This window comes from Bos javanicus, chromosome 3 (assembly GCF_032452875.1).
Source record: "Bos javanicus breed banteng chromosome 3, ARS-OSU_banteng_1.0, whole genome shotgun sequence".
Lineage (NCBI taxonomy): Eukaryota > Metazoa > Chordata > Mammalia > Artiodactyla > Bovidae > Bos > Bos javanicus.
This window is the reverse complement of record NC_083870.1, coordinates 69,604,380-69,620,224: the sequence shown is the minus strand read 5'-3', so window position 1 is coordinate 69,620,224 and position 15,845 is coordinate 69,604,380. Positions and strand designations below refer to the sequence as shown.

At 38.4% G+C, this 15,845-nt stretch overlaps 1 protein-coding gene across 3 annotated transcripts in view; it reads right to left on the bottom strand.

Moving 5' to 3' along the window:
• Positions 1-15,845, bottom strand: part of SLC44A5 (solute carrier family 44 member 5) — a 425,439-nt gene that overhangs the window by 194,154 nt on the left and 215,440 nt on the right. For all 3 annotated transcript variants that reach the window (XM_061411561.1, XM_061411560.1, XM_061411563.1), the window contains one exon: positions 11,631-11,672. In XM_061411561.1, the coding sequence (XP_061267545.1) occupies positions 11,631-11,672 (42 nt within the window). The remainder of the gene's footprint in view (positions 1-11,630; positions 11,673-15,845) is intronic.

The following is a 15,845-nucleotide window of genomic DNA, read 5'->3' as shown; positions in this document are numbered from 1 at the left end:
TTTAACATGTTTTCTCAGTAGTTTATCAAATACTACGATAAAACAGGTCATAAAACCCCTATGGATATACATTCTTTTCAATAAATGTGATAGAACAATGGATATACACAAAGAAAAAAATAATAATCATTTTGGACTGCTACCTCACATCAGACATGAAAGTTGATTCCAGATAGAAAAACTTAAAGTGAAAGATAAAATTATAAAATCTCAGAGAGATTTATTGAGCAACAGGAAAAAAAAGGACTAGATACAAGGGAAATAAATGATAAATTTAACTACAACAAAAGTAAGAAATTCTGTTTTCAAAGGACTCACTAAAAAGTGGGATAAGACATTCACAGAGGATGCTAGTAACACCTATAACACTGAATTACTAATGCCCAGAGTATGTAAAGAAATCCTATGGTTCAAAGAGAAAAAGACCAACCAAAAACTTCATGGAAAAGTGAGCAAAGGACTTGAGTAGAGACTTCAGAGGAGGAAATCAAAATGGTCAATAAATAATAAAGTAGTATTCTGGAAACAGTGAAGACTTTATTTTCTTGGGCTCCAAAAAACACTGCAGATGGTGATTGCAGCCATGAAATTAAAAGACACTTGTTCCTTGGAATAAAAGCTATGACAAACCTAGACAGCATATTAAAAAGCAGAGATATTACTTTGCCAACAAAGGTCCATATAGTCAAAGCTATGGTTTCTCCAGTAGTCATGTATGGATGTGAGAGTTGGATCATAAGGAACTCTGAGTGCCAAAGGACTGACGCTTTTGAACTGTGGTGTTGGAGAAGATGCTTGTGAGTCCCTTGGACTGCAAGAAGGTCCAGTCAGTCAATCCTAAAGGAAATCAGTCCTGAATATTCATTAGTAGGACTGATGCTGAAGCTCTAATACTTTGGCCACCTGATGCAAATTGCTGACTCATTAGAAAAGACCCTAATGCTAGGAAAGATTCAATGAGGAGGAGAAGGGGATGACAGAGGATGAGATGGCTGGATGGCATCACTGACTCAATGGACATGAGTTTGAGCAATCTCCAGGAGATGGTGAAGGACAGGAAAGCCTGGCGTGCTGCAATCCATGGGGTCACAAAGAGTCGGACATGCCTGAGCAACTTAACAACAATTCCATTTCATTAATAATAAGGCAGATATAAACAAAAACCACAAAAAGAAAGAAATATATAACCCCAAAACACTTGTAAAAAGTAAAAAGCTTGAAAATATGATGCTGACAGAAGATGTGGAATAATGAGATCTCATACACTGTGAGTGAGAAGGAAAACTGGTAGAACCACTTTTGGACAAGTTTGGAAAGTTGTTTTATTTATTGTCTGTCTTTTCCATTAGAATATAAACTCTAAGAGGGTAAGGGCTTTGTTTTATCCACTACTATATGCCCTGCCACTCTGAACAGCAATTCTGAGTCATAGCAGCTGTGGATTAAATATTTGTTATGAATAAATAATGGAATGTCACCTAGAACTGTCTTTTTAGTTATCTGTGCCAGCACTTTTTATTCACTCTCTAACATAGACAGGCCAGTTCAGCTTTTCATAATGCTGCACATGTGACTATCAACCAGAACGCATCACAAAACTGACTTAAGAAGTGCTATGCTTTCATATTTTAAAAGCTTGACTGCCTGCCAGATTTCAAACTTGCCTTCTACAGAGGAGACAATGAAAACGAATTCACAAGTCACGGCGAATGTGTACAGTTCTCAAGCACATTCCTGCCAATAGACATTTCCTACTGCTGAGGCAGCCAAGGATGGGTGCAAACTCCAGCTTCAGGTTCATCAAGAAGAAATAATAATTTAAACCGGGGTTCTGCAACAACCTAAAGGGGTGGGATGGGTAGGAAGGTGGAAGGGAGGTTCAAGAGGCAGGGGATATATGTATACCTATGGCTGATTCATGTTGATATTTGGCAGAAACCAACACGGTTCTGTAAAGGAATTATATTTCAATTTAAAAAAAAATTAAAAATAAAAGAAAGAATATAGGGTAAGATTTGCCACACTCTTCTAAGGGTGATTCTTCTTTTACAGTTTATTTGCCTCAAAGGCCTGTAAATTAATATATGACCTTTCCTTCCATTAGTACTCTTTAAAATAAGTACTAATAAGTACTTTAAAGTCTAAATAAAGTACTTATAAAGTACTATAAAGTAAAGTCTCTATCTCTGAAGAACACATAAAGAGTCTACCTGTAGAATCACTGCAGTTGTTACTTTAGCCATTAAATTCACCTGGTTATCTCAGGGCCATCAGAAAAGGCTCTTAGAGGATGGAGGTGGCGCCCTTTAGAGCAGCTTTATGTAGAGGTTAGCACAGCTGTGCCAAGGGGCTGTTGTAGGCATTTTGAAGATAACTCAATTTAGCCCAATTCCGATCATTCCCAAAGTTTTACTATTAATTGGATGATACCTAATTTGAGGTAGACAGCTGTTTAGTCACTCAGTCATGTCCAACTCCCTGTGACCCCATAGACTATAGCCCGCCAGGCCCCTCTGTCCGTGGGATTCTCCGGGCAAGAATACTGGAGTGGGTTGCCATTTCATTCTCTGGTAGCTAGGAGAGCTCAAAAAATCCATTGGTCATCCAGTGGTCTAATCAACTCTTGAGTTCTTAATTAAAACTTTCTAGATCTTCCTTTCTTCCAGGAATTCTCTATAATTTCGAAGACATTTATTTTTGACTCAGGTCTATTAGGTAGCTCTATATTCTCAAGTAAACAGTTTTGGACAGAATCTTTTCTATGCCAAGTCTGCTACTGTCTTCCACTTTTCTGTTGTTTAGCTGTTAAGTCATGTCTTACTCTTTTGTGACCCCATGGACTATAGCCTGCCAAGCTCAGTCTATTGGGGTTTCCAAGCAAAAATACTGGAGTGGGTGGTCATTTCCTTCCCCAGAGGACCTTCCCAACCCAGGGATTGAACCTGCCTCTCTTGCCTGGCAGGCACTTTCTTTACCACTGAGCCACCTGGTAACTCCCTCTTCCACATAGGCCAACTTTAAAATCAGTAGAAAAACACTTAGATATACTCCCCCATTACCTCTGAAACTTATATCTACTTCTTTTTATTTAAGTATAGTTGATTTACAAAGCTGTGTTACTTCCAAATGTACTACAAAGTGATTCAGGTTCTTTTTCCATTATAGGTTATTACAAGCATATCTACTTCCTAATGTTCACTCCTCCCCACTCTGTTATTGGTTAGAGTCACAAGTGAGAGATTAGTAAGATGTGCTTATTTATTTAGCAATATATATTTAGTTAAAACTTTTACATTATGATATTTTTTTATAAACAAAAATTTCCCACAATAAAATATTTCCCAAAATAAAACCAGTGTTGATGCATATGAAGAAATAAAAAGCTCTTAACTGATTTAAAAGACACCTGTACAAAACAATTAAAAATTACATTGTTGATTTTATAACATAAAAAAGATATAGTAGAGAGTCAAACAAGAAACAGAAAAACAAAATTTATATTCAAGTCCTATGTCTTTGACTCAGTATGTAACTTTGAACAAATTTTGCCCTTTCATACCTTAGTTTCTGTAAAAGGAAGGATGCAATCAATACACTACCTATGCCATGGCTTGAAAGTGAGATCATGATGTGAAGTCATTTATAAAAAGTATGAGACGTTTCCATAAATGGGAGAAAGCATTATGATTACTACAGTTTTACCTTAAATACCATGTGTAACGTGTCTGACACATCATAGACCCTCAATAAAAATTGTCCTTCTCCATCCCCACTGATGTCCTAACAGGCCAGCTCAATTTTAATTCCCATATCCATGCCACTCACCCTGCCTTCCTTTACCTTACTAGTGAGACTTGAGAGAAAGGAAAGGATCACCTTTATATCTTCCTCTCTTGGCTTTAGCATCTGGTGTCCTTCCAGCCACCAAAATGACCAAATGTGCCTTCACATAGCTCAGCTCCAAAGCCTCCTGAACTCTGAGGCTCAGGCAACCTGGAATACTCTTCACTGACCTAGTGCCCATAAAATATAATGTGTCCTGACCACAAAAAAAAAAAAAAAAAAAAAACTTCCCTTTAAATTAATTTTGACCTCTGAATATTTTTCTCTGAGTATTGAATTAGCACTCAGTCACTCAGTCATGCCGGACTCTTTGTGGCCCCGTGTACTGTAGCCCACCAGGCTCCTCTGTCCATGGAATTCTCCAGGCATAAATACTGGAGGGGGTTGCCATGCCCTCCTCCACAGGATCTTCCCAACACAGGGATCGAACCCATGTCTCTTGTGTCTCCTTCATTGGCAGGCAGGTACACTACCACTGAGCCACCTGGGAAGCCCAGGTATTGAACAGAATTGATTTTATTTCACTTGGGCACTTCCACTGTGGGGCTCAAGATGAATAAGAAAGAAAGCTCCCTCTGTGAAGGAAATCTCAGTGTAGAAGTAGTAATACATCAATACTGTAACTCAAGACCAACACCAAGAGTGCTCGAAGGCTAGTATAACAAAGGCCTTGGGAAATGTGAAGGATGATTCACATTCTGCTGAAGATACCAGGAAAGCCTTCAAATCAAGGGGTTGGCCTTTGAGCTAGATTTGGTGAGAGCCTAGGCCCAGTGGGTGAAGAAAGGAAAATCTGGGATGGAGAAATTCAGTGTGTCGAGGAAATAGTGAATCACTGTGTAAATATGGTGATAGCTAGCTTAGAGATTTATTCAGATCAGCTAGTTTTATCTTTCTTACTAATTGGAATTTAACTCTGTTCTCAGATCTCATTAGGAAAACCAACAAGTATGATTGAATACGTAATGTCACACACCGTTTCCAGAAAACCCACTCCAGAACTTCAGAAGTTTTAAGGAAAACAAACTTGCCTTTAAAATTTAATATGACTTTGGGGCTTTCCTGGTGGCTCAGTGGTAAAGAATCCTCCTGCCAATTCAGGAGACATGGGTTCAATCCCTGGTCCAATCCCTGGTCCAGGAAGATCCCACACGCTGTGGAGCACCTAAGCCCATGTGCCATAACTATTGAGCCTGTGTTCTAGAGCCAGAGAGCAGCAACTGCTGAGCCCATGAGCCCTAGAGCCCTTGCTCCACAAGAGAGGCCACTACAATGAGAAACCACGCAGCGAAACCAGAGAGTAGCCCCTCCTTGCTGAAACTAGAGAAAAGCCCGTGCAGCCAAAATAAACTTAAATATGACTTTTACACTCATCTGTTTCTAGTTCTCTGCTTCTTAAACACACACACACATACACACATACACCCACAATTCTAGATTGTTTCTTTGAAAGCTTTTTACTCTATGAGCTACTTTATTTCATATGAGACACTGTACCTGATTCACAGTTTAAGTACTTAGTAAACATCCAAAGAGAAGAACAGTACAGAAAGCAGGTAAGAGTTTGAGCAGTCAAGGTTCTCCAACAGATTCTTTAGGGGGAAAAAAATGCTTGAAATGGTGTAAATCAAGATGTAGTAAATAGAGAAATAGAGAACAGACTGTGGTTGCCAAGGGGAATGGAGAGGGACGGAGGGGGACACTGGGGGTTGCAGATGCAAACTATTATATATAGGATAAACAAACAACAAAGCCTTACTGTATAGCACAGGGAACTATATTCAATATCCTGTGATAAACCATAATGGACAAGAATATGGAAAAAATGTGTGTGTGTATATATATATATATATATATATATGAATCATTTTGCTGTACAGCGGAAATCAACACCACATTGTAAATCAACTATACTTCAAAAATTATTTTAAAAACAAAACAAAAACATGCAGTGAATATGTGAAGCAAAGAGGAAACTGGTATAAGCATGCATGTCATATTTAGTATATTTAAAGGAGCGATAGAGATTACTGTGCCAATGGTATACTTGATAAACTTAAGACTCAGCTTAAGATGTTAATTATATAAAAAGCCAAATTTTTTGCATTGCACCTGGATATCATGCTCCCTGTGCTTAAGGAATACATTGGTTTATACATTTGCAGAAAAGTATTTAATTAGGTTTATAAAAGTTTAACAAATAACTAACAATTTTTGAATATTTATTTAGGCTAGTATATCACTAACCCAGGTATTTGAGTAAAATGTCAGTATTATCAGGAAATGTTGCTTTAACCAGAATTATCTTACAGAGTAACCAAGAAAAAAAAAGGCCTCCTGCTAAGTATCACATTTAAGAAGACCATCTGACCAATCAGGTCAAGGTTTTTATCATAATCAGTGATGTGAGTAATTATTTGTTCTGTAGTCCTAATGAACTCTGACTTAGGTGGCATCAACTCAGTTTTTCTGGAAGATGTGTTTGTAAAATCTACTTTAAGTAGGTATCTTGATATCATAACAAAATTGACTTTGGCTCTCCCTTTCTCACATGCCATCATATACACACCAATGCACACACACACATGACACTCACAAATTCAGGACAAATTGGTATTTTGAATGCTCAAAATCAAATGTCCTGAAAATGTATTTCAAGAAGTTCATTATTATTGTTTATTATTATTTCTTGTAGCTCAGTCGGTAAAGAATCTGTCTGCAGTGCAGGAGACCCGGGTTTGATTCCTGGGTTGGGAAGATCCCCTGGAGAAGGAAATGGCAACCCACTCCAGTATCCTTGCCTGGAAAATCTCATGGACAGAGGAGCCTGGTGGACTGCAGTCCATGGGGTCGCAAAGAGTCGGGCACGACTGAGCAACTAACACTATTATTGTTAAAAGGAATTCTGCTTCCTGAGGGATATGCAACTATAAGAACATTTCCTATGTTTACTGTTTCCACACTCTGCCACAATCTACCCTATAACAAAGAGGTTTACGTACGGAACATGAAGTGTACCAACCAGTTAGATACACATTAAAATCTATCAGCAATACTAAACTATAGTTCAATGGATATTTTCTTTGCAGGCACACACCTCTCTTATTCTTATGGTTTTATGGACAATATTCAAAGAAAGCAAGAGTGATTCATTTCTGTCTTCTTACCACTTATATACTTTGGTATAAAATAAATAATCTGATAGGTATTACATTAATATGGGCTTCTCTAGTGGTTCAGATGGTAAAGAATCTGCCTGGAATGTGGGAAACCCGGGTCCGATTCCTGGGTCAGGAAGATCCTCTGGAGGAGGGCATGGCAACCCACTCCAGTATTCTGGCCAGGAGAATCCCCATAGACAGTGGAGCATGGCAGGCTATAGTCCATGGGGTCAGAAAGAGTCAAACACAACTGAGCCACTAAGCTCAGGTTAACCAATTACTAGGTTTCCAGTTGAAGTTTTCCAGTTGGTTAGCCATGACCTGCTTCCAGCTCATATTCTCAAACCTCAATTGCACTTTCCCATTTAAGCAATCCAGTTTTCTCAGCAAGTTCTGAGCTGCGAAGATACTATTTATCTATGTTTAAAAATAAATTGAGTAGCTTAGCCTTTTTTTCTGCTAAGGGCGGTTCTAACTGAAGAGCTTTCTTCAATAAATAGAAAAATGATATTCTTCAATGTTCCACCCACTGGTGTTAAGGCAGGCCTGGTCATCTGGAAAAGAATGTCAAGCTCAAAAATGAACATTGTAGGGTCTCCTTCATTTTCAGGAGAATAGAAAGAGTTTCTGGGCCTTTTGTATGCATAGGCTATAATGTATACTTATGCCTATCTACATCTGAAATTATTATTTTAGAAAGAAGAGTATAACGTTTTAAGGATTTGTTTATTGGAATTTCTTTTACTTTAAACAGTTCCCCTCTTTTATTACTTTTTTCATCTCTTCAACTAGACTCAGGTAGTATATTTATCAGAATACTCTCAAGCATTACAAAACTATTCATGTGTGCTTATAAACGCCTAAAGGTGCCCTTTTCCATACAGTTTATAGAGTGAGTACTCCTTACTTCTTGTCCTTGTGCTAATGTGCTTTGCTCTCACCTTATCCTACAAGAGTAAACTAAACTGGGATAAAATGCAAACATGAGGTTACACAAGTAGAGAAAAAAATGAGTGGGAATTCTTGGTGATATTCAAAAACATATTAAGAATCTCTGGAAACATAAGATGAAAATCTGGACCAATTTTGCAACCAGTTTTGCTTTACTAGGCATCCTAGCTCTCTGGTTACAAAAGCAAGGAGATATTTATTAATATTTTTAAGCTTTTAGGGGAAATTTAAGAATATTATGGAAGCCTAAGAATAACCATATCCCTCAAATTAAAAGTATAAAGGCTGAAAAACATAGTGTTGAGAGAGCACAGATTCTAAGATCTGGGTCTAATCCTGGCCCAGCACTCACAATATGAGGGAAGCCCTTTAAACCCTCTGAACTTCAACCCTTCACCTATAAAAGGAAGATATTGAAGATGATCCTCAAGGTTCCTTCAGGCTCTAAACCTCTGGCATATGGATGGATCCTGAATAAATGCTTGTTGAATAAAAATGCCTACAACTGCCAAAAATCAAGAGATTGAAAATGCAGAATACAGCCTACCCACACTGCTCTGATCCAAAGTAGAGAGAATGTAGAACCACTAGAAAACCAGAGTCAGTCTCATAAACTGTACAGAGGGGACAGAAGGAACAACATTCAAACCAGAGCAACCCTTCTAGAAGTTGTAACATACAGTTGTAGTCAGAACATTCAACCGAAATTCAGAGATGAACCTTGGTTTCCTGCAGAGATCAAACAGGAAGCTGAGCACCGCTGGAAAGAGAAGCTTTGACACGGGATCCGAGTGAGAATGAGGGTGCTATTGAAAGGAATCACTGCTGACAGAGACAGACAGAAGCAGGAAGGGGAGGGAAAATGTAATTTCCCTGTTTAAGTACTAAGAAATAGAGTGTTTAACAAATCTTGACTGAATGTAGTTTGTCCCCTTGAACTCCTTAACAGTATGACCAGTTATGTTGGTTATATGAATGAATATTCTGCGTGTGCTATAAAGAAGACCTAAACTAAGAAGTCTGCTGGGAAAGAGGGTTGAGGCTGTGGTCTCAGTCCCATGTGGAGAAATCACTTCAGTTTTCCAGTTGGATCCACTTTTATCAAATACTTCAAACTTCTCTATCCACTTATGGGCATCAAGGATATGTCAATGGAAAATTACAGGCTCGCCTCATTTCCTAAGGTGGGGAAATCAAGTTTTTTTGTTTAATTACAAAGTCTTTTTTTAAAATATAAAACTTTATGCAGTTTGTATCAGATTTTTACTGTGCTAGTTTTCGCAAGTTATTTAACCTCTCTATGCTTCAGTTTTCTCAACTGTAAAATGGGGGAAATGAAACCAATCTCAAAGAATTTACTTAATAGATTTCATAGATTCACATATATAAAGCAATTAGAACAGTATCCAGCACATAGTAAGTGCTATGAAAACATTTTATTGTTACTGTTGTCATGTCAACCCTCTGAAAGACCCAAGTAGTGTTCTAAAATCCATGACATTCAGCCTTCCTGATTCTCAAGAAAATGCCAAAATAAAAAGACATTTGGGAAATAAAATGAATGCCATTCCAGAATAGCCACCTTTATCTACGTTTAATATTAATAATTTGGAAGAGTAGGCAGGCAAAGTCCAAACCATCCCAAGAATTAATAATGCAAGATATATACATTTCAGTTATTTAAACCAAGTTATCAAAAACTAAAATAAAGGGTGTCCTGTTGAATAGTGTGAGGAAATCATATATTGTAATCAGTTCCTGCTTCCAAAGGCTCTTGTTCACATAGATGTGGAATAGCTGATTGCAATATTCTGTGCCAAGAGGCACTCAATGCTATGGAGAGAGAGGAAGCCAGCTTGGGTTGCCAGGTAAAATAAAAGCTCCAAGGTAAGGAGAGAACTCTTTCCCAGGAAGTAAGAAGTCAATTTGACACTTTTGCCTGAAGAAAATGTGTCCTTTGCCCTTAAATTTACATTTGCTCCCTGCAAGATGCCTCTAGGCTTTCTGGAATTTCCACTTGAAGTCAAACTTGCTTTAGCAATAATTTTCCATTGTTACAGCTATAGCTAACACTGATAGCCTGACTGAGGGGGAAAAAATGTAGCCATTAAAAGTACAGCAGAATATTTTAACCCTGGCATTTTGACACTGTGGAAACATAATTTGACCCAAGTAAAATTAGATTAGGTAGAAATTATCCTGAGAAATGAAACTAACAATGCTAAAGATAGGTACATAAATATGTGTGTGTGTGTGTGTGTGTATATATATATATATATATATATAAAGGGTTTTTTCTTCTTTTTTAATAAAAAAGGTTTGAAGAATTGAATATTATTTTTATTTAAAAATTCTATTGAAACTTTTCATGGACGCAAATTATTTTAATTAAGAAGACAAACAAGGTTTGCAAATGAAAAGGTAACTCTGATCATGCATACATGCATGCTTAGTTGCTCAACTGCCCAACTCTGCAACCCTTTGAACTGTAGCCTGCCAAGCTCCTCTGTCCATGGAGACTCTCCAAGCAAGAATACTGGAGTGGGTTACCATTTCCTTCTCCAAACTGATCATACTGAGCAATAAAATATGATTTTGAATTATGATACATTTTTAGTCAGAATAACTTGACTGATTTCTGGTAGCCCCCAAAGGCTTGACTTCTATTTTTCTGTAAGGTAGGAAAAAAATATCTGCTGACACAGATCTTTTCCCCACCTAAGGTTAGAAAATTACAACTAGAAATTTATAATATAGCTTCTACAAAAGATTATATTACCTACCTTCCCACTTTATAGGATCATGTGTGATCAAATAAAATCTGTGTGAGGGAACTTTGAGAACTATAACATGCTATACAGTATAATAAACAATAGAATCTACACAGGTAAAATTGAAGTATACAAGAGTCCAAAAAGTGGGTTTGAGAATAGAGGTAAGAAGGTACATATATGCTCATCTTTTTAGTTGATGATTTGGAACCCAAGTGATATTGGAAGTCACAGCAGAAAAGTACTTATCTGTAGCTCTCAGGGGCAATGGGAGTGCATACATGAAGACAAATTCTTAAAGCCTGTGTGATTCAAACTTTCGTATGTATGAATCACTGAGGATCTTGTGAAAGTGCAGATTCTGATTTATTAATTCTGGGGCAGGCCTTGAGATTCTGCATTCCTCACAAACTCCCAGGTGATAACACCCAGGCCGTTGGTCCACCCGTGGAGTAGCAAGACTTGACTATGAAGGGCCGACTGAGGAGCAAATCAGGTGTTAGAAAATGAAGACGATTGGCTAAGACACTCATGAAACATCCAAGAAGATTGCTAGTGGAGATCTTGATCAGGAAAAGATGTAAATAAGACACATGTGTCAAAGTCATAAACTGGGATGGAAGGACCTAAAGAAATCAACATGTATGGGATGAACTGAGGTCAGGAAACATAGTAGATATATGATGCTCTTCCTTGGGGATTCTTTTATAACTCTGAAGAGAAGGAACTCCTTCAGGAGGTAGAAATCAGCCACATGAAAGAACCCAAAAAGTCTTCATCAGCAATTAGTCTTTATCAACTAAATATTAGGCATTCCTAGAGTTTGAAAGAATCATATATTTGCAATAGACTGTCATAAAGCATTCTTAGACAAATTTAATACTTAGCACTCAGACTGACTTACCATATTTCTCGCCCTCCAAGTGAGTATCTGATCGTTGGTCTCCTACAAATAAGCACAAAGGGCAAACAAATCTTTATTTTTAGCAGTTGGTGTCTCTGGAGATCAATACCTGTTTCTCCCTGCCCTAAAAATCCTAGTCCTTAAATTTTAATACACAGAATAACATAAAGTCAGTTGGACTGGTGAACTGATACTTAATACCTGAATTCACTGATAAAGAGCACTAAATTTTGAATTAAAAAAACAAAAACTGCATGCAGAGAAACACACATACTGTATTTTTTCACTTAAATCCAAAAAATAAAACAAATGTCAATGAGTGTAACAAAACAGGAACAGAAACTGATAGATACAGAGAACATACTAGCAGTTATCAGAGGGGAAGGGGATGGCAAGAGGGGAGAAATAGGGGAAGGGAATTAAGAGATACAAGCTACTAGATATAAAATAAAATAGGTAATAATTTTAAATCATTATTACAAATCTTACAAATAACACTTTAAATGTAAAAAAACCCCTGCATACTTGTAAGAACCTGTAATGGAAAATAATCTGAAAATACATATAATATATATTTAACTGAATCACTTTGCTTTACACCAGAAAGTAACACAGCATTGTAAATCAACTATACTTCAATAAAAAAAATTTTTTTTAACTGCATGAAAATGCTGGAGGTAAGAGGTTTGGGGGTGGGGAATAAAGCTATTAACTCTTCCATTTTTATCCATGCCTTGTACACCTTAGATGATATACAGACAGTCTTGCAAAATTCAGCACCAACAAATGAGGCATTTTGTTTATTTTCATTTTATGCTAATACTTATTCCTTATAAGGCACATTAGTCCTGGAAACTTAATATGCATTAAATATTTATTAACTACATGCAGAATAGAGAAAAGAGATGTAATTTGAATTTAGCAGCCACACTTTAGCCATGTTACACATAGCCTTTGGCTTTCACAGAAAGCCCTACATGATAGATATTAGCATAGCCAGTTCAATTTGGTAGGTAAAATTTAGGGTTATTTGTGGGGAAGAAAAAAAAGGTAGCAAGCTCTATGTTGAACAATGATAGCATGTTAAGGCTTTAACATTCAAGTAATTCCACACACATATTCAACAAAAATTTTAATACTTTTGATAAGTACCCCATTCTTTGGTGCTTTATCAGATTTGCCAACCCATTAATGAATGCTGTTGAAAAGAATTCCCACTGTAAACCTGGTGGACAGAAATGACAACACTTGGTCTAAGTTCTAACAATAATAAATTATTGAGAGTCAGAGTTGTGATAAAGAGTCAAGGGAAAGTGAATGTGTATAAGCTGTGTTCACTTGGAAAACATAATAATGATGATGATAAGTAGAATAGCAGATGACACCCCCCTTATGACAGAAAGTGAAGAAGAACTAAAGAGCCTCTTGATGAAAGTGAAAGAAGACAGTGAAAAAGTTGGTTTAAAACTCAACATTAAAAGAACTAAGATCATGGTATCTGGTCCCATCACTTCATGGCAAATAGATGGAGAAACAGTGGAAACAGTGGCAGACTTTATTGTTCAGGGCTCCAAAATCACTGCAGATGGTGACTAAAGCCATGAAATCAAAAGACACTTGTTCCTTGGAAGAAAAGGTATGACCAACCTAGACAGCATATTAAAAAGCAGAGACATCATTTTGCCAACAAAGGTCCTTCTAGTCAAAGCTGGGGTTTTTCCAGTAGTCATGTATGGATGTGAGAGCAGGACTATAAAGAAAGCCGAGCACCAAAAAATTGATGCTTTTGAACTGTGCTGTTGGAAGAGACTCTTGAAAGTCCCTTGGACTGAAAGGAGATCCAACCAGTCCATCCTAAAGGAAATCAGTCCAGAATATTCATTAGTGATGGACAGGGAGGTCTGGTGTGCTTCAGTCCATGGGGTCTCAAAGAGTTGAGTCGGACATGACTGAGCAACTGAACTGAACTGACTGATAATAATAAAATTATTGTCATTAAAAAAAGAATCAGCTATTGGTGCTGGAGAAGACTCTTGAGAATCCCTTGGACAGCAAGGAGATCAAATCAGTCACTCCTAAAGGAAATCAATCCTTAATATTCACTGAAGGATGAATGCTGAAGCTAAAGCTCCAATACTTTGGCCACGTGATGCGAAGAGCCAACTCATTGTAAAAGACCCTGATGCTGGGAAAGATTGAGGGTGGGAGGAGAAGGGAGCAACAGAAGAAAGATGGCTGGATGGCATCACTGACTCAATGGACGTGAGTTTGATCAAACTGCGGGAGACACTGAACAACAGGGAAGCCTGGCGTGCTGCAGTTCACGGGGTCACAAAAAGTCAGACGTGACTGAGCAACAACAACAAGCTATTGAAATAGCAGTGCATGTTCCTTCCCACAGAGGCCATTTTCAGCACCTGTAATTCACAACTAGTTAGAAGAACACTCAGGATTTAACACACAGGCAGACATTTTTCATTAAGACTCTCCCTTCTGTCCACCCCTTAGGCTCCAGGTGCCAGGAGGGAATCCAGGCACTCATGAAAACCTTTGAACTGTAGGCCCTCCTGCCAGCTGCCTGTGCTCTCCCACCATCAACGAGAAAACCTGGGCTTCTACCTTAGTTGCTTTGCCCAGAGCTCATTTCCTTTCCTGTGTTCATGTACCTGGCAGTAACCCTGAGGTCCTGCCTCACTCCTGCCAGCTCTGAAGACAGAATCCTGCTCGCAGGGCTCTAACTCCCTGACTTGGATATGTCTGAACAGAGAGAACACCCAGAGCCACAAATGTTGCCATTTCTCTGAATTTCCAAAGTTTTCTGGTGGCTGGAATTGCCACTGTGGTGACCTGCTTGCCAAATCAGACATGCTCTGGAGCCTGCTGCCTACCCAAACTGCGCCGGAGCTTAGCACACCCAGTATATTGCACGGGACCAGGAAGCTGCCCACGCAGAGCTAGCTTCTGTAGCTGATTTCATTTCTCATTCTCTCCTGGCTTCACTGAACCATGCTAAAATGGCCTGAGAGTCTGCAAGCCCAAGATGGATGTGATGCTAATAAACCTACATCATTTGCAAAAGAGGCTAGCTATAAACTCCTTGCTGAAAAAGAACACAGGACCCAGAGTATGGGCATAACTGTGTTCACAGGCTTATTAATTTCTTCCTTCCTTCAGTTCAATTCAGTTGTTCAGTCATGTCCGACTTTTCATGAACCCATAGACTGCAGCACACCAGGCTTCCCTGTCTATCACCAACTCCTGGAGTTTACTCAAACTCATGTCCATCGAGTCAGTGATGCCATCCAGCTATTTCATTCTCTGTCATCCCCTTCTCCTCCTGCCTTCAGTCTTTCCCAGCATCAGGGTCTTTTCAAATGAGTCAGTTCTTCGCATAAGGTAGCCAAAGTATTGGAGTTTCAGCTTCAGCATCAGTCCTTCTAATGAATATTCAGGACTTTATATCCATCCTTTAGGATGGACTGGTTAGATATCTTTGCAGTCCAAGGGACACTCAAGAGTCTCCTCCAACACCAAAGTTCAAAAGCATCAATCCTTTGGCACTCAGCTTTATTTATAGTCCAACTCTCACATCCGTACATGACCACTGGAAAAACCATAGCCTTGACTAGATAGACCTTTGTTATCATACCTTTTTTTAAAATATGCTGTCTAGGTTGGTCATAACTTTTCTTCCAAGGAGCAAGCATCTTTTCATTTCATGGCTGCAGGCACCATCTGAAGAGCCCCCCAAAATAAACTGTTTTCATTGTTTCCCCATCTATTTGCCATGAAGTGATGGGACCAGATGCCATGATCTTAGTTTTCTGAATGTTGAGCTTTAAGCCAACTTTTTCACTCTCCTCCTTCACTTTCATCAAGAGGCTCTTTAGTTCTTCTTTACTTTCTGCCATAAGGGTGGTGTCATCTGCATATCTGAGGTTATTGATATTTCTCCTGGCAATCTTGATTCCAGCTTGTGCTTCCTCCAGCTCAGCGTTTCTCATGATGTACTCTGTATATAAGTTAAATAAGCAGGGTGACAATATACAACCTTGACATATTCCTTTCCCTATTTGGAACCAGTCTGTTGTTCCACGTCCAGTTCTAACTGCTGCTTCTTGACTTGCATACAGATTTCTCAGGAGGCAGATCAGGTGGTCTGATATTCCAGTCTCCTTCTTCCTTAATTTATTCATTATTAGCAAACATTTATTG